We start from the raw sequence: 18,323 nt of genomic DNA on the forward strand, positions 1-18,323 counted from the left end.
AAGACTCCCAAAGCAAACTAAAAATTTAATGAGGACAGGGACTATCTTTGTCTTAGGCTCCAGTGTGTCCCCGGCTGCTAACATGTCTGGCTTACATCTTGCCAAGTAAAGCTAGGAAGTCTTACATCGAACTGCGCTGAATCGGCTGCCAAAAAGTTTCCTGAGAAAGCAGGATAAGATAATGATCAGACATGCACCACTCTGGAAACATTAGTGTACCAAGGTGTTTGGCATTCTGGAAAAGGTCATCTCAGCCTGTACTTCTTTCTGCAAATGCTCGCAATCTGGGATTGTCCATCCTACGCTGCTTCCTATGATTTTCTCCATGAGGTCAATCCTATATGAATCTGTTGACTGTTTAGTGTGTACAGGACACACTGGCGGATGTTGCAAGGTTTGCAGAAATAAGTAATACAGCACCCTTCGTGAGCGGACAGGTAAGAAACAGGATCAGGCGGTGTAAGAAGGGGTCCTACTCACAGAACAGGCATGCGTTATCAGAGGATCAAGAAGAGAGAGAGAGCGCGCGCTCTCATCTATGGAGCAAAGACTTTGAAGGGGCGTGGCATTTGAGATGTACTTTGAAGAATGGATAAAATCTTCAGCTGGGAAGGTATGAGTGGGAGGAGAACAGTCCAAGCAGAAGGAATGGCATGAGTAGGAGTTTGGATCTGGGCGAACCACTTGTCTTTGAATATAAAATATATGTGGATAAGAAGGCCAGTAGTAAAAGATAGAGCAAAAAATGGTAGTTGTGGCCAAATAAATGCATGCTGAGCCAAATTGAATTTCTATTTAATTTTCACAGGTAATAGTTGGAAATAGAAGCTTCTTAAGCAGGGCAAGTGAATGCTACTGGGATTATACTTTGGAAGGGTTCTTCTGGGTTGGTATGGGGACAGTGCCCACACAGGAAGTACCAGAGTCTGAACTAAGATTGTGACAGAGGGAATAAAAAGTTGGAAAACATATTTGAGACATCATTCAAAAATAATCTTAGACTTGGCAATTGGTTTCGGAGAGAAGGAATCGGCAGATTGTGTGCCTGGATACCTGCAAAACTCATGGTGTCATTGACGTAGGGAGTCAGCCAAGGGCAGTTGATGGGGGACCAAGGATTCTCTTTTAGAGGTATTGTCTTTGTGGTGCTGGAAGGATCTCCACAGGAAATGCCCACAGAACGAGGCAGAAATTGAATTCAGCGCTTGGAGAAACGGGGCCAGAGGTACAGAAGTCATCCACAGAGGAGCGGCAACGGGAGTGGATAGAGCTGTCAGAAATTCAGCACAGAAGAGTGGAGACTAAGGAGAGAGCCCTGGGGGCGGCCATGTTGGCCCGGCCAGGCCTCCTCCTCTTGATCCCTCCCTCTAGGCTTTCACTGAAGTCTGGAAGAGCTACAGGACAAAAAAAAGCAGTTTGCCAGTAGGGGCTAAGTCTAAACAAATTTCTTCCACCTCAAAAATCTTTAGATTTGAGGCTTCTGGTAATATGGAAAGACTGCTCATATTTTACCAAGTTTTGTATATAGAATTTACTTAGATTAAAATGAATGTGTCATTTTCACTTGGGAAAGCCACATAGTGACTTCCTTCTTCAGAAAAGAATCTCTCAGCTTGACTGTCAGCTTGGATTTCCTGCTCATGTCTCCTCAAAATGTTTAGGCAACTTCTGACCTAGAAGGAATTTTAAAATCAGAGGAGCTAAAGGTTGTAAACTACCTTTTATCATTTATTTGTCCAGGCCCTTCCCTGAATAGAGATAAACAGGAAATGAATGGTCACAGTTAACTGGGATATTTGCAGTAGAAAGACAACTTGTTAACTTCAGATGATTTTCCTAGGCTCTACTACTCTTAGAACTCAAATTTTGTTCTCTTCTGGGGTGAGAAAAGAAACACAAGTGATCTAAAAATTAACCTCGTTCTTAAGTGTACAGCTTAACTTCTGTTTTTGTGTGCAATTTTTATCCTCTAAATCACACTGTCACCCATCATTTGGGGAGCTCCAAAAGAGGAAACAAAACAAAACCAAAAAACACCCTAACTCCTTCATTCCCTTTGTGTTTTCTGCAGGTCAAATGCTGCAAGTACTGGCCAGATGACACAGAGATATATAAAGACATTAAGGTCACCCTAATAGAAACAGAACTACTGGCAGAATATGTGATAAGAACATTCGCTGTCGAAAAGGTAAGTTTCACCCTACTTTGAAAAGCTATGGTCAGGTGTTGGTAGGACTAGCCTCATTAACTTCCCTGGGATAGTTTCTGTGTGGTCACACCTGAATGCAGGTGGGCTCTGTCTAGTGATGCCTCAACATTGCATCTTGCCTCCGATTCTCTAATAGCTCAGTTCCATCTTTGAAGCGAGTCATTCCCATTTCATAGGAATCTGTATGTGGCTACAAAATCAAAAGATAAGGCCAATCTGTCTCTTTCCCTTTTCTGTTTAACCTGGTTGGCATTGTTCAGCCCATCTCTCTTTCTTTGTTCACAGTTTGATAAATGTCCTTCATACCGTATGTCCACATGGGTTTCCCAGTGGTGAGTTAGTATCAGTGCTGAGACCCAGGTCCTAACCCCTCCTGGAATCCCCCTTCTCCCTTGAGGCTTTTCAGGCCTATGGTTTCCTGTGGCCTGATGGATTTTGCAGGGGGAAGCGACCTACCTGGAAACATAAGTAGACACGGGACATTCTTGCATGAACCGGTCCTTTCATTCATCCTCACTCTCATACTGGTTTTAGCCTTTGTACTTGCTGGTGTTGGGTCGTGAATGCTGTGCTATATGGCTCTATGCCGTCTCATCCCATGTGCATGGATAGGGCCTCTTCTCTGGGAAGCTCTGTAGGGCATAACAGGGAATTTCCTTATTCCCCCTCTTTCTGCTGACATAGGGAGGGGCCGGAAGTGAAGCATACTGCAGTCCATCCAGAGAAGTGGCACAGGTAGGCTGTGGGGAGAAACACTCTGCCTTCCAATCCTCATCTTTGACGAAGGGGACACACAGTTTTTGTCTCGGAGGTCCACAGACTTTTCCATCAAGAGCTGATTCCCCATAGCTGCGCCCTGCACCGGATGTAACAGTTCTGTCGCAGACGGGTGTGGTGAAAGCTTGCCCTCATTCAGTAACAGCAAGTCACCTTGGAGGACCTGAGTTATAAGCACACTGCCGGGCGGTTGGCTCTTGGCCTTCCTCTCTAATTTTCCTCACATATAAATGCACTTTTTGGATTAACAAGACCAGTTTTGGAAAATCAAGGAGATGGTGGCCTCTGCTTTTTGGCTAATTGACGCTATGTTTCGAACGACCTATCCCGGTTTTCAAATCCATATTTGTCATAGAATCACAAGGCTGAAAAGACTTCAGTTTATTTTAATCTGTTTCTCATACTGTTTAGCATTTTTTTTTTCCTCAGCCTGTCTTTTTTAATAAGTAGGCAAGAGGCTTGGAGACTTCAAAGAATGTGGAGTTCTGGTTGACTCAGTTCTTCAAGTTCTGAACCTCACACTTTGATGTCTTTTTTTTTTTTTCCCTTCTTAGGCAGGATTGGAAAAAAAATGTGGAGAATTTTTGTATGGCTCTTGGCAAGAGCACTCATGAATAACTGCATTAAAACAGAAAGTGATAAAAGACCCTCAATATTTTTTTTCTTTAAAAAAAGAAAATCATCCAAAGCCATCACTTAAACGTGGAGTTCTTTGAACAAATAGTCAGCTCTCTAATAAGCTGAAAATGCATCTCTGTTGCTAAAGGAAGGGTTGGTTTGTTTCTTTGCTCTTTTTTTAACCTCTTATTGTACTCCCCTATATTCCCAGCTGCACAGAAATGTTTCTGAAATACTCAAGTTATTTTAGTCCTCAGACAACCAGCAAAGAGTTGGTGGAAGGAAGGGAAGGATGAGGAGCTTATTAAGGATTTTGGAGAAATCAAAATGACATGTTAGTGATTTTCTAACTGGGCAATTGAAATCTTTAAGGAAAACAAATCATTAGTACTTCCGTGGCTCACTTCTTGTAGGTTTTAAACTTTCTCATTAGAAGAGAAAAGAAAAAAAAAAAAAAAAACAGTCAAGTATATACTTTGAGAGGCCTGCAATTCTGATTCTATTTTCAGAGTATGTTGCATCAAGGGACCCAAGGTGAAAAATAGATTTGGGCTCTACTCTGCAAAACAAGCAGACACATTGCAATTTGAAACTGATGAGTTCTTGTTTTGCATGGGATTGTCATCTTTCCTTTCTCCTGCAAATGATTTTAAATAACAAAGTTGCCATCACGCGTGTTGGGGCGGGGGGGTAGGGGGTTGGGGGGTGGGGGGTGGAGCTCAAAAGGTCTCCATGGACCTAGGCTTCCTGGTGAATTGATCCCTGACTATCGTAGCAGAAAGGAAGTTGACAATGGCCACCAAAATCTCTCTCCACAGGAGGTGCCTCAGAGAAGGCAGTGGGAGTATGGTCCCATATTCCAATAAGGGCAGAACCTGTAGTTGGTGATTGATTCATTCCACAAATATTTAATTAAGCACCCACTTTGAGCTGGGCACTATTATCTTGGCTTCTTCCTTCCTATTGTATTTACATGGAAAAATGAAGTAAATATCTCCTTTTTATGTAGCATTAATACTTGTTACAATGAAAAGGAAACAAAAAATATAGTTGATATCCAGTTGGGATATTTGGGCTGCAATCAGTGATCACACGATGATTTTTCCCCAAAATATATTACAGAACAGCAAAAGGAGAAATTGCCACATTGACGAACAAGAATGAGAGTTGGCTCAAAAGCAATTGCCTTTGCTAATCTTGTCAACAGCGAACATATTTAGATGGTACAGGCTTATTTTAGGAAAACATTTTCTGCATGCCACAAACTGACATTTACCTTGCTCAGAAAATGAGTCTTAAGAGAGATCAGTTGGGGGCCCATCTCCTGATGGCTGGAGTTCTGGATTTGGAGGATGCTGGAGATAAAATCTAGCAAAGCTAGGAAGCGAAGATCTCAAAAAATTAAAATTAAAAAAAAAAGCAACAACAGTATATGGGAGAAACAAATACCCTTTGGTCCTCTTGGGAATAAATAAATATTTATTATAGGCTTTCCCACTTCATGGAGCCACCCCTGCCCCAGTCATCATATGTAAAGCTCAGGGGGGCTCTCTAGTGGGCTGTAGGGTGATACAGGCTCAACCATTTGTCTTCTGGTGGAGACTTTGGGCCTGGCCAAAATGTTAACATGGTTTAAGTGATAAGAGATGTGGGCTCCTAACCACTGAGTAGAATTACTCTGGAGTCACAGAACATACTTAGTAGACTAGACGACAGTGTGGTTTGTCATATCTGAATCCCTGATGGTTTAATTCCTTAATGCTTAAACTCCATTAAAGAATAGCATGAATTTCAAAGAGAAATAAAGCTTCAGCATTTGTGGGTTATTAAACTAAAACATATTAACACCTTGACAGCATACAAGTCTTACCTTAAAATCTGTAATTGTGTGCATTTTCTAGTCTTTCTAGGCACATTAAAATTCTGAGTTTCTTTAAAAAAATTCTGAATTTCTTCTTTGCTTACTAAGTTTGTATGAACAATGACCAATGGTGAATGTGACAAGGTTAGTGGGTATTTAACATTAAGATAAAATAAAACCAAACTCAGGGCCCAACACAGAGGTGGTATTCAGTAAGTGGTCACCAAATAAGACAAAGGAGAAAGTCAAATTTGATCCCAGGTTTACAAACCAGCCTTGATTCTGGAAGTAATGTTTTCTTCAAAACAGATTTCTGTTTTACAACACAGCCTTAACACATAGGTTCATAGTTAGAAAAAAAAATTGATGGCTATAAATCAACTATTTTCATAACAAGAGTAAATTTAAAAAAAAAAATTCTTCAAGTCTTTTTCCTTCTGTCTTCCATTCAGTTTAGGAGGGAGGCATGTTACTGATCTAACATAGAATTCCAGGAAAAATGCCTCTTGATTTCCATGGTATACATTTATACATGATACATTTGGGGCCCTGTCTATTTGCCAGAGGCCGACCATTATGGCCACTTGAAGACAGGAAACACTGTCTTCATACCTCTGTGACCCTAGCATCTGGAGTCATGCCTAAAGCATTGCATTCACTCTGATGGTTGGTGATTGGGTGAATGGAGTAAATGTTTACCCAAATTAGAGAAGCCTAACAAACTCGAGGTGCAAATGAAAATTCCTTCTCTGGCCTATCTAGTTGGAAAGTGATCCTCATTCATTCTTCCAGGGACGTTCTCTGTACCCACAGCATGCGCTCTGCTCGAGTACCTGGTACAAAAAGGTACCAGGATACAAAAGAGCTAAACTAGGCTCCTGGATTTCAGTAGCTGGTCTCAAGCCCACAAACACCTTTGAATTACTTCCGGTCCCTGTTCTGTGCCTCTCTCTCTGTGGACTTGCACTTCACAGCACAGGCTCTAAGTGACACACAAACTGTTAATAGAGCCTGCTTTGTGGAAAGGAATTTCGAGGAATCAGAGATGCATTTGCTGCAGTTGCACCTGCAAATTAGCATTTTCCCCAAACATCACCTCCCTTGCACCCCCACCAACATCTTCCTACCTGGAATAAGGCTTCCCAAGTGTGTGTTAAATCTAAGAATGACCTTCTTCCCAGCAATGCATAGCTTCCTAGCCCTAGGCTTACTGACTGCTTAGGGGTACTTGACGTTCTCCTGGTTGCTATCATTTATTTTCCTTTGTTCTCTTCCTTGACCTGCTGACCAACCGATGGCAGAGAGGTGTTCACGAAATCCGCGAGATCAGACAGTTTCACTTCACTGGCTGGCCGGATCACGGGGTACCCTATCATGCCACAGGGCTGCTGGGGTTCGTCCGGCAGGTCAAATCCAAGAGCCCGCCCAACGCAGGCCCGTTGGTGGTGCACTGCAGGTAAGCAGAGCGCCTGGAGCCTCTCAAACGAAGCCTCTCAGTGGGCAGGGGGTCCAGGGGAGCTCCTTTGGGGTGATGACAGTGTTTTAGAACTCGACAGAGGTGATGGTTGCACAACATTGTGAAGGTCCTAAATGCCACTGAGCTGTACACTTCAAAATGGTTCCTTTTATGCGGTATGACTCTCACCATAGCAAAGATGTAAAAGAAGGAGAAGCACAGGGGTCCTTTTTCCGCAGCTGACAGGGCCCTCTTTCCACCCAGTGCTGGTGCAGGGAGGACCGGCTGTTTCATCGTGATCGATATCATGTTGGACATGGCAGAAAGGGAAGGCGTGGTTGACATCTATAACTGCGTGCGGGAGCTGCGGTCACGGAGGGTGAACATGGTGCAGACAGAGGTACTGCTGCTCTCCGCTCATCCTCGGTCTTGGTCCCCCATACCCCCGCGCCCCATATCCCACAGCCAAGTGGGGAAGAAACACTGACAATTCTGTCTTCAAAACTCCCCAGAAGGAAAAGTGATAAACCTGGCATCTCTCTTTCCTTCTTCCTCCCACCTTCCCTCCCTTCCTTCTTTTTCTTCTCCTTTCATAAACAAAAAAGACCAGGAGTCTCCCAGGTAATGGAATCTGTAGCCAGGAGCCTAAATTTGCCCATGCTTCTGTATCAAGGGCCCCAGTAGAGTCTCTATATTAAGCTTCCAGGGATTCAGGACTATTTTTTTTTTTTATGTCTTTTAAACTAGCTAGTAACCAGAACAAGACGACTCCTGAGAATAGCCAGGTGTTTGCCAAGTGGCTTAAGGCTAATCTCTGTACACTTTATTCCAAATTCTGCCCACTGGCTTGGCATCATGGGAATTTGCGCATTTTGTATAAATACTCCATACTGACTAGTACTTCTATAAATTAGAATTCAAAATGTGTCAGGAATTTAAGTGTTTGAGGGAAAAAAAATTACATCCTGCCCCGAGGAACTTCATATTTTTACTTAATGTTTGCTTGTTTTAAGTAGGCATTATACCCACCACCTAGGAAAAAAATGATTCATAAAGCAGAATGAAGGGGCACCTGGGTGGCTCAGTTGGTTAAGCATCTGCCTTCGGCTCAGGTCATAACCTCAGGGTCCTGGGATCAAGCCCCCCTTGGGTCAGGTTCCCTGCTCGGTGGGGAATCTGCTTCCTCTTCCTCTGCCCCTCCCCCCCACTCATGCTCAGGCACACGTGCTCTCTCTCTCTGAAATAAATAAATAAAATCTTTTAAAAAAAAGCAGAATGAAGAATAAATAAGAATCCCTTCCATTTAGATTTTGCATTCAAGTTTACAAAAGCCACTAGTTTCAAGTTTACAAAAACCTAATTCCATTTTCAAATAACCTAAATAAAAATAGCAGAAATTCTAAATGCTTTCATCTTCTTTTTTCTCTAGAGTAGGGATTCTTTGCTTTAAAGATGATAATGATAGTAATGTATTTTTTAATGTATTTTACAGCCAGTCAAATGTTGCCACATCCCCTTTCCCACTTGCCCTGTGTCTGAGGTGTTACTAGGACTGGGCTGTATTTGAGAATTAGGAGCCCTCATAATTTGTAGAAATTAAAGTAAAAAGTAATGAGACTCTTTTTGCATCTCATGTAATTAAAGATCAATGATAAATATGGTAAAACTTTACTGATTGATTGTAGTGAAAATCTGTGCCATTTTAGAATGAGAGGGCCCTTTTGTAAGCTGCGGACTAGTGCTTACATATAAGAGCTCTTCTCTGGACACAGAAGGACTTTTGGGCCCTCTTTCCACATTAATGTTTCAAAAGAAGCAGTTCTAAGTGCTCAGAAATACTTATTTTCATAGGGATGTCAAGTTTCCCTGGACGTTCTCTGCACTGTTGACTTGGTTAGCAAATGTCTCTTTTCAGGACAGAGAGATGAGATTGTGCTCCTCTCCTCACCTGGAATATTGAGTCCCAAACTCGTGGGCTCAGAATTACAGAGGTAGTTAAGCCGCAGCTATGTAGATGACAGTGCTTGCTCTGGGATTTATCAGTGTCTGAGTGGTTTTCATCAATCTGTGTCAAGCTTCTCTGCGTTGAGCCCGTGTCTCTTCCTCCTGTCGTGCGCCACCTGGGGCCAGTCAGGAGACGTGCCAGCCATCCCACGGGGGCATCAGCACTACCCGTAGCGGGATCCCCACCTCCCAGCGGTCAGGTCCTTACACCTGGTTTCGCTGTGGCGAGAATGGATTGTCCATGACGGGCCACTGTCCCATTATCTTGTCTGCAGGGGGCTGTCTTCCCTTCTCTCGTTCTCCCAGTGCACCTGGTTTCTCTATCACTAACTCGTCCCCTCTGCTTCTCCAGGAGCAGTATGTGTTTATCCATGATGCCATCCTGGAAGCCTGTCTTTGTGGTGACACCTCAGTCCCTGCTTCCCAAGTTAGGTCTCTGTATTATGACATGAACAAACTGGATCCACAGACTAACTCCAGCCAGATTAAAGAGGAGTTCCGGGTAAGTCATGCGAGAGGGAGAGGGAGCTGGCTGTGGCTTTGCTTCTTCAGAAGTCTCTCGAAGTCAGCTCTGGAACCCCTGAGCCAACACAGAGCTTGTCAACCTCAGCATTACCGACATTTTGGGCTGGATAACTCTTGGCTGTGGATGCTGTCCTGTAGGATGTTTAGCAGCACCCCCTGGCTTCTACTTCCTGGATGCCAGGAGACCTCCGCCACACTAGCAGTGACAGTCAAAACTGTGTGCAGACATTGCCAGGGCCCCTGGGAGCAAAGGGACCTGGTTGAGAACAGCTGGTCTAGCAGAGCCCCTAAGGCCCCTTGCAGGCAGACACCAGGCAGTCCTACAGTGTAACATGGGCACAGCCAGACCAAGCAAGGTGCCCTCACCGAACTTGCTGGGCGGTGGGTCTAAGTGTACCTGACTCTACGTCAAACTGTAGCCAACCTCTTCCTCCCACGCACCCGGATGTCCAGCCCTCGTCAGACCAGATGGCACGTAATCCAATCCTCCAGATCCAAGGTGGCCCTTATATCTGATGGGCACCGTCTGTGGACAAAATCCACGGAGGAGAAAAGGGCACCGGGTAGGGAGGGGGAGCAGGCGGAGGTGGGGGCGGGGAGCACCCGGTCGTCGGCTGAGGACACTCAGAGCTGCCCAAGCGTGAAGGTGAGACGGGGCGGTGCGCAGCGTGCTCTCGCCCGCGTGTCTGCGTCTTGTCCTGTAGACCCTGAACATGGTGACGCCCACCCTGCGCGTGGAAGACTGCAGCATCGCGCTGCTGCCCCGGAACCACGAGAAGAACCGCTGCATGGACGTCCTGCCGCCGGACCGCTGCCTGCCCTTCCTCATCACCATCGACGGGGAGAGTAGCAACTACATCAACGCCGCCCTCATGGACGTAAGTCCGCCCGCTCGCCCTGCCCTGGAGGAACCGGGAAGACCTTCCTCGTGGGCCGCAGCCGGGAAGATGGGGCTTCTCCTTCCGCTCCCCGGCCCTTGTCTGTTCCTTTTCTTAAGACGCAAACCATCGTCCCCACAAAGCGCATTTCCAATTCCACGTACGTTTCTGCGTCCAGGCCGACGATCTCGGTCTCCCGGAGACCACCAGTCGGAAAGTATTGATAAATGAAACATGTCCCGGGTACTCTGTGAGCGCTTAAATTTTCAACGCGCTGGCCAGTGAGCGAGAACAGCTATTAAGTCACTAAAGCAGAGAAGTGGGATAATATGGTTCGCAGCATTATTTTCATCCCCTGTCCTCCTCATTTAGGCAGTAATTAACATGGGGGAAAAAATGGTCTGTCGGGACAGATAGCACACAACTCATTACTTCGTGTCAGTCTGTTTACTTCTAACTGAACGTTTGCTTGTTCGATTGATGGGAAAAGTAAATGGATATTTTCAGGGCTAATATGGAAACGTGAATTCTGTTGGTGTGGTATCAGTAAAAAGGTACCTAAATTTACTTGAAGTTCTCCAGAGCTGTAAAAAGCATGTGTATCCTTCCGTGGCAGGAATGAGTAACACTGTCACCCATAGAAGTGACCCTCGAACAAATTTTAGGAAAAGCAGAAGTATTTTCATTGTACATACTTTGTAAAGTTACATTTTCTCCATTAAAATGCTTATGTGTAGGGCTGATGTTGCCTTTCTAGCAGATATATCAAAAAATTTGTAAGAGCTACTTATTAAGTTTTCTGGGTGTCAAAGTGAGAATACTTTATCATTATTATTCTGCAGATCAGTCTATATTTAGTCTGTTTTGGTGTTGACAGGAGTGCTGGGATTCAGCAGTTAAATGTGCCCAGAGTTCCGTGTCACAGATTTCCATGTGTACAAGATAACTGAAGCTTCCTCCCTTTCCATTTCCCTGGGTATATCTGGATCTTTCTTGTTTGTGTTTGCAGAGCTATAAACAGCCTTCGGCTTTTATAGTCACCCAGCATCCTTTGCCAAACACAGTGAAAGATTTCTGGAGACTGGTCCTGGATTATCACTGCACATCTGTGGTTATGCTAAATGATGTGGATCCTGCCCAGGTGAGACTCGTGCCCAGGGTCAACTCTGGGTTTGTTCCGCTTGCGCATCAAGAAGTGCAGGCCCCTGTGCTAGGTCACAAACGCCAGGTGACGAGTGGGAGCCGGAGTTGAAACGCAAATGTAAAAAGCAGATGGAATTAGGGGTGGGGGGCGAAAGTAATCTGAAACCAAAAAGACGGATGGACATCATACCTGATGGAAGTGACAGGCAAGAAAGGGTCAGAAATTGGCTGTTCCCAAAGGATGGAAATACAAACTAAAGGGAGATACAGGGTAATGGGTAGAGTCAGAGCTGTGGGATGAGGGTGTCGCACCGCCTACACCAAACAGAGCCAGCAAACCAGGGAGCCCCGAAGAAAGCAGAGCAGCCCCTGACGCAACCCCTCGCCCAACCGGCACGGCTCACCTGGAGCCTGCAGGTGGAGAGGGTCATGCTGGGGTGACAGTGGAGACCGGCAAGTGATTTTAAGGGACAACGATTACTTTTGTCAACTCTTTGGTAAAGATAGTAAAAAGAAATGAAACCGGGACTTGAACACAAGACAAGCTCAGAATGATAAATGGGGCTTTCCCCCAGCTGCTGCCCTTACACATAAAAAGAGAAAGAATAGGGCTGTGATGACTTGGGTACTAGTAATGGGGTTAGAAACATTCCCCTAAAGGGACTTGTCGACAGGCATTGGCACAGTGGCCCTTTAGGAGCTGAATTTATTGCATTAGGGGATGGCGACGCTGGCTGCATGCTTAACCGCCATGACAAGAGGGCATTATGGGAACTGTGGACTTCTTGTGTTTTAAGAATAAACTTGTTCTGAAACTGAATTAATTTTCTATCTGGTAGAGACAAGTTTTAAAAAGAAAAAAAAGGGGTCTGAAGTGTTTCAGCATCCAGCCTGGACAAGATTTTTCCTTCCTAAAATCCATTTTATTGTCATCAATCTGCCATAAATTCCATGGACATTCACTTCAGTTCTGTAATGTTTTTAATTATGTTTGAGATCCTGCATAATATTGTTAAGGCTCTAGCCTGAAAGCTAGTGAATGAGATAATAATGATAACCCTTGTCCTCATCTAGTCCTTTTTGCTTAAGAAGCTTAAATATTTTAGAAGTCTTCCGCACTGATTCCCTCCGAAAGAGAGATTGCAGCCATTTTTAAAGACAAGCAGACACCACAGTTCAGGGAACTTCAAAGGCCCAACTCAAAATAGCACCAGGGATCCTGATTTTCTGACTCACGGTGCCATGGGTTAAATTTCACTAATTCAAGATTCTTGAGCCACAGACCATTAGAGGACAATTCCCTCTTCGGAATCATTCCCTTTCCCCTAATGTGAATCCTGGAATGTAGTGATATACTGCCTTTTTCATATCAGTGGATCAGACATTAGTGATTTTGTTCTTTTTGAACAACAGTATTGGAATTCTAAAGCTGCATCCTAAACCCGAACTGTCTGGATTCAAACCAAGCCTTGGCCGACCATGGTAGGAGAGACAGAGAGTCCGATTCCACTCGGCAGACAGAGCTGATTTTCAGAGTGACAGAAAGAGGCTCCTGGGACACGATCATTTAGAGAACACTAAACTGAGCGTTTGAACTTAAAGTCTCTGCAGTTGTACAAGAACAGCACTCAACTATTTTAAGTATTTATAGATCCGGTTCATGGACGTGTTATGCACCATTGAAGCCATTTTCTACACAGCTTACTTGGGCTGAGTGCAGAATGTAGTGTGCCAAGAACCACGTGCTGGCCCAGGCCATTCATATTTCTCTGGTGTAAGTGACGAGCTTTAATCAGGGCTTGAACTGAGAAAGCAAGCAGAAAGCACAACTAGCTCAGTGTGGAGGGAAGTGGGCAGAACAGTTCAAATGTGCATGTTAGGACTTGGCTTACCATCTCGACTTCCCGTCATAATGCCTGTTAATTTTCACAGTGGGTACACTTGGGTATCAAGAAAAAATAAACATCAGCATGCTGTCATTTGACAAGGCAGTCTTAGAACTTGTCACCAGAAAGTGCTGGTAAGGAAGGGAAATTTTTATGGAAGCATTATTTTAAAATAAATAAATGTAATTTTTTAAAATACTATAGACTTAGCTAACATAAAAAGTACCCTTAGTTATTCCACCCTCATTCTTGATCGTAAAGTTCAAACCTTCAACTTCTGTGTAATAGAGATTGCCATTTCAGTTGACCCGCTGTTGGCTGAAAACTATCTTGCAATCTTGGATATAAATCAGCCTTTACAACCTTTGACGGTAAGATTTTAGATACTTTGGAAAATAAAAGTCATAAAAAAAGGAAATTTGACAGGTGGATTCGCCTTTTGTGGTACATCATTCTGCTTAAAATGAGATAGGTTTTTCATCTGCTCTTGGCCCAGTAGAAACCAGTTATAAGATAATGAAGTAATTCCCTCTTGGCCCCCCACAAGCCATTTGTCCCTTGGGTAAATCAGAAAGATAAAAATTAAACTCTACTCCCAAAAACATCATTGGATACCAAGTCCCAAAAGAAGTTTAATTTCAGACCTTAAAGGCCTATTAGCATCTCAGGGCTTTAGGAAAAGTCTGTGAGAAGGAAAAGTCCTGGGGGTTCTCCCCACCTATCTGCAAGTTTAGTATTTCTGTGGGGTGGTAGCAAACACAGGTGCCTCTTTCATAAGCCACCCTTTCCAGCATCACGTTCACACAAAGTTCTGGTTACCCGGTATCAAAAATACTTGGCGCTTGAAATTGTGACTTTAATTAAAACTGCCTCCAGGCAAAACAGCAAAGCATTTACTCTTATTACATCAGGTTTCCTAGATCTCAGCTGGGAGGATTTGGACCAGATCATGAAAATGCAACCCAACACTGTTACCAGTATCTTGTCACTGAATGGCCCTATTCCCAAAAGTGATTACAAATTACGAAGCAAGCCCACATGGGGGAGGGTGGAGATTTGGGTATCAGTAGGTACGTGCACCATCCTCAGGTATCTTAGCTCTTATAATGGCAGCCAGTGGCATCTCCCCAGGGCCAGATAAAGGCATGCAGAAGGGATCTTACAAAGGGATGCATTGAACAGCATCCACATGGCCGCCTCGGAAAGCAGAATGGCTCGTGGCTTAAAGATGCTTTCTGAGGAAATGAAGAAAAAAGTACTAGAAAGACAGGTGGAGCTGAGGAATCAGCCAACAAGAAAGTCCTTAAGCCTACTTGCTGGGAGGAAAAGAGAGAGAGGAAAGAAAATGAAGTGAATCAAGGAAGTATTAAGACTTACTGAATGTCAATAGTGACCTCATCCAAACCGTTAGGAGTCAATTTATTTTTTTTTTTTTTAAGATTTTATTTATTTGACAGAGAGAGACACAGTGAGAGAGGGAACACAAGCAGGGGGAGTGGGAGAGGGAGAAGCAGGCTTCCTGCGGAGCAGGGAGCCCGATGGTGGGGCTGGATCCCAGGACCCTGGGATCATGACCTCAGCCGAAGGCAGACGCTTAACGACTGAGCCGTCCAGGTGCCCAGGAGTCAATTTATTCCTATGATTAACCTCACGTTTCTGTGTTTTGAATTCAGTTGTGTCCGCAGTACTGGCCAGAGAACGGAGTTCACAGACATGGCCCCATCCAAGTGGAATTTGTTTCTGCTGACTTAGAAGAAGACATCATCAGCAGGATATTCCGTATTTATAATGCAGCCAGAGTAAGAATCACAGCCAATGTCACTTATGTTCTGGTTTCATTATTTTCTCATTCACCGAACATCTAGAGTGCCCGCTCTGTGTCAGTCCCTACCGGTTAGAAGTTTGGAATACATTCTAGGTGTTTGTGAACAAAACAAAGCTCCCTGACCTCATGGAGCTCACATTCTAATGGGAGAAAACAGACAATGAATAATAGATATAACAGATAGAGTATGTTAGAAGCAATAAATGCTTTAAGGAAAAAAGTGGGGAGGTCAGAAGCACTAAGACCATGAAGAGAAGGGAGAACAAGTCCCTGTCTTAACTAGATGTCCGTGTGAGCAAAGACCCAATCGAAGTGAGGGAGCAGCCACGCAGCGCTCTATGGAGACAGCTTTGCCGGCAGAAACAATGGTCAACACAAAGGCCCTGAGGTAGGGCCTTCTCTGGTGAGGTCCAGAAATAGTGAGAAGGCTGATGTGGCTAGAGCACAGTAAGTGAAGGTGAGAGTAGCTAATAGAGTTGTCTACCTAAAGGGAAAGTGGCCAAGGTTTGGGGGGTTAGGGGACAGAGACTGTGTAGGACCTCCAGGCCACTGCCAGGATTTGGGCTTTTGCTATAAAGGAAATGAGGAGCAGATACAGGGTTGAGTAGAGAAGAATCACATGATTAAAAAGGGGCACTGTACCTTCTGGGTTGAGAACAGATCAGTCAGGAGGCCATTATAATCCAAGTGAGAAGTGACAACAGGAGGATGCAGTGGCAGCAGTTGGAGGTACATGAGGCAGAGACGCTGTTATATTCTTATGACAGAGCCAACAGGATTTGGGAATAGGCTAGAACCCAGGGAGTAGGGGGTGGGTCTCAAGATGCAGGTCCTGAGAAATGGACCAATGGAATTGACATTAATCGAGTTAGGGAAGGCTGTGGGTATAATGGAACTGTTTGGGGTTGAGGGCATGCATTGGAGAGAAGGCCAGGAAACGGGCTGGGTTTGAGATGACTGTTAAAAACCTAAGCGGACATATCAAGTAGGCCTGGATCTATGGAGGGGGAACTCAGAAGAGGCACACCCTGGAGATGTAAACTGATAACTTACTGGAGTCTTGAAAGCCATGAGACTGAGTGAGCTCATCAGGTCAGAGAGAGAGGGGGCCCGAGCACTGAGCCTGGGCTTCCATCAGCAAGAGGTCTGGGAGAAAGGGAGGCCCAGACAGAGGGCAGAGAGTGGAAAAGGAACAGCTGGGGAAGAAAGTGTCAGAGAGTAAGAGCGATCACCCACGTCAAAGGTGCCAAAGGCCGCGGGAGACTTGATCCAAGTGATTTAGCTGCAGCCAGATTAAAACTGTTGCCACTTTTCTAACACTTTCTTTGACTACTTCAATTCCAATCGTAGGTAAAGATTAATTGACCACTGACATCTTAGCAAGATTCCCACATGCAAACCCATGTTGTGCTCACAACAAACGCCATGTAACCTGAGCTCACAAACGTCTCTGGATTATAATTTATTTCTTACCCTTAAATTCCTGCAATTAAAGGAAACCCGTTTTACCCCTTACTGCACAACGTGGTCAGTGCTCACACTGTGTGTTATTTGTCACTTGGCTTTTGCAAAACTGTAAGCATTCTGCTTCACTTTTATTTGTCTGGCCTGTCATTTAAAACCCCTGGTTTTTTTAATAACAGCTCCGGATTAAAACTCGTAAGTCTTCAGGCCAGTGGAAGCTTCCTTCGGTATTTATAGGCAGGCCTCTTTTTTAGTAATGTGCTACTCTGCTGAGAAGTCGAAGCAGGTGGACTCAGCCTGCTGGTATTCCACAAGTAAACAGTGCCTGTTTTCTTTCCACTCCCTGATTGTTGCCCGATTCCTTCTAGCCCCAAGATGGATATCGGATGGTGCAGCAATTCCAGTTCCTGGGCTGGCCCATGTACAGGGACACGCCGGTATCCAAGCGCTCCTTCTTGAAGCTTATTCGCCAAGTGGATAAGTGGCAGGAAGAATACAACGGTGGTGAAGGCCGCACAGTTGTGCACTGCTTGTAAGTGCTAAGGGGAGCTCTGCACCTCAGAAGGGCCAGGCCAACGCTCTGCTGTCCCCCCTGGTTTACTACCCCTTGTCTCTCTATGAATGGAGACGAAATCAGTGGTCTGGGTGAATGCAGATGAAATCAGTGGTCTGGGTGAATGCAGATGATCTGTCTCCTCGTTAAGGATTTGGTTTGCTTTGCAGAAAACAAGATATGCACATTTTGCATTCGGATGGGGTATCACTGCTATATAAATAAGCCCTGACCTTGTGATTGTCCTTCCCCCCCACAAAAAAAACACCTGAGTGGGTTCATTGGGCTCCTACCAGCTCCTGAGAGCCAAGGGTTAAGTTTAGGGGAATTTTCTGAGCTGGTTCTTAAACCATTGGTAACTCCAAGTCATCCCCAGTGGAAGCATTTACATCACCCACATCAGCAAATGCTGCAAATCAGGACCCTCTCCTGGTTTGGCAAAGCTGGTGATAGCATCTTTACCATCACACTAGTTGGTGATCCTATAGGAAATCATGTTAGAAGTTTCAAAGGAACTGTCTTTCAAAGGAATTGTCTTTTAAGAGAATTGTGTTTGTTTGTGTCTTGGTTTTTGCCTGGGAAAGTACATGTATAGGGAAGATTTGGTTAGAACCAGTATCTCCGAAGTGTGGTCTGTAGGCCAGAAGATCTAGAAGGCGCTCAAATGGGAAAACCTCTGCTACAGAGCAATGATTCCCAATTGTGGCTGCACATTGAGGGTCATTTGGGGAGATTTTTAAAGCAACAACAACAAAAAACAAAAACCATGCCCAGGCCACACCCAAAGCAATTAAATCAAAATCCCTGAGGATGGGCCCCAGACATCGTTGTTTTTTCAAACTCCTAGATTATTTCAATGTGTGGCTAAGGTTGAGAGCCCCTGAATAGAGACAGCCATACTTTTCAGAGCATTTTCACCTGCATTTGCTCATTGGTGATGATATGTAGCTAATCAGCCAGCTGGGATTGGCTTAATGGAGCAAGCAATTAGAAAGTCATGACAGTTAGGGAAGATGTTTAGAGAACTTGTGGAACTTCAAGTATAAGCTTATGTCTCTTTTCAGTGGAGTTTCATTAGCACACAGTGAGATCTCTCCCAAGTTGAAGGGAAAATAAGGTTTAAC

At 44.5% G+C, this 18,323-nt stretch overlaps 1 protein-coding gene across 5 annotated transcripts in view; it reads left to right on the plus strand.

The window, feature by feature from the left end:
• Positions 1-18,323, plus strand: part of PTPRM (protein tyrosine phosphatase receptor type M) — an 817,256-nt gene that overhangs the window by 785,770 nt on the left and 13,163 nt on the right. For 3 of the 5 annotated variants that reach the window (XM_073898518.1, XM_073898514.1, XM_073898516.1), the window contains 9 exons: positions 2,072-2,188; positions 2,894-2,944; positions 6,767-6,921; positions 7,186-7,321; positions 9,278-9,427; positions 10,155-10,328; positions 11,338-11,469; positions 15,031-15,156; positions 17,015-17,178. In XM_073898518.1, the coding sequence (XP_073754619.1) occupies positions 2,072-2,188; positions 2,894-2,944; positions 6,767-6,921; positions 7,186-7,321; positions 9,278-9,427; positions 10,155-10,328; positions 11,338-11,469; positions 15,031-15,156; positions 17,015-17,178 (1,205 nt within the window). The remainder of the gene's footprint in view (positions 1-2,071; positions 2,189-2,893; positions 2,945-6,766; positions 6,922-7,185; positions 7,322-9,277; positions 9,428-10,154; positions 10,329-11,337; positions 11,470-15,030; positions 15,157-17,014; positions 17,179-18,323) is intronic. The other 2 variants (XM_073898515.1, XM_025886761.2) reach the window with 1 other exon arrangement.

This window comes from Callorhinus ursinus, unplaced genomic scaffold (assembly GCF_003265705.2).
Source record: "Callorhinus ursinus isolate GAN/ISIS: 27379988/994484 unplaced genomic scaffold, GSC_fseal_2.0 scaffold11, whole genome shotgun sequence".
Classification (NCBI taxonomy): Eukaryota; Metazoa; Chordata; class Mammalia; order Carnivora; family Otariidae; genus Callorhinus; species Callorhinus ursinus.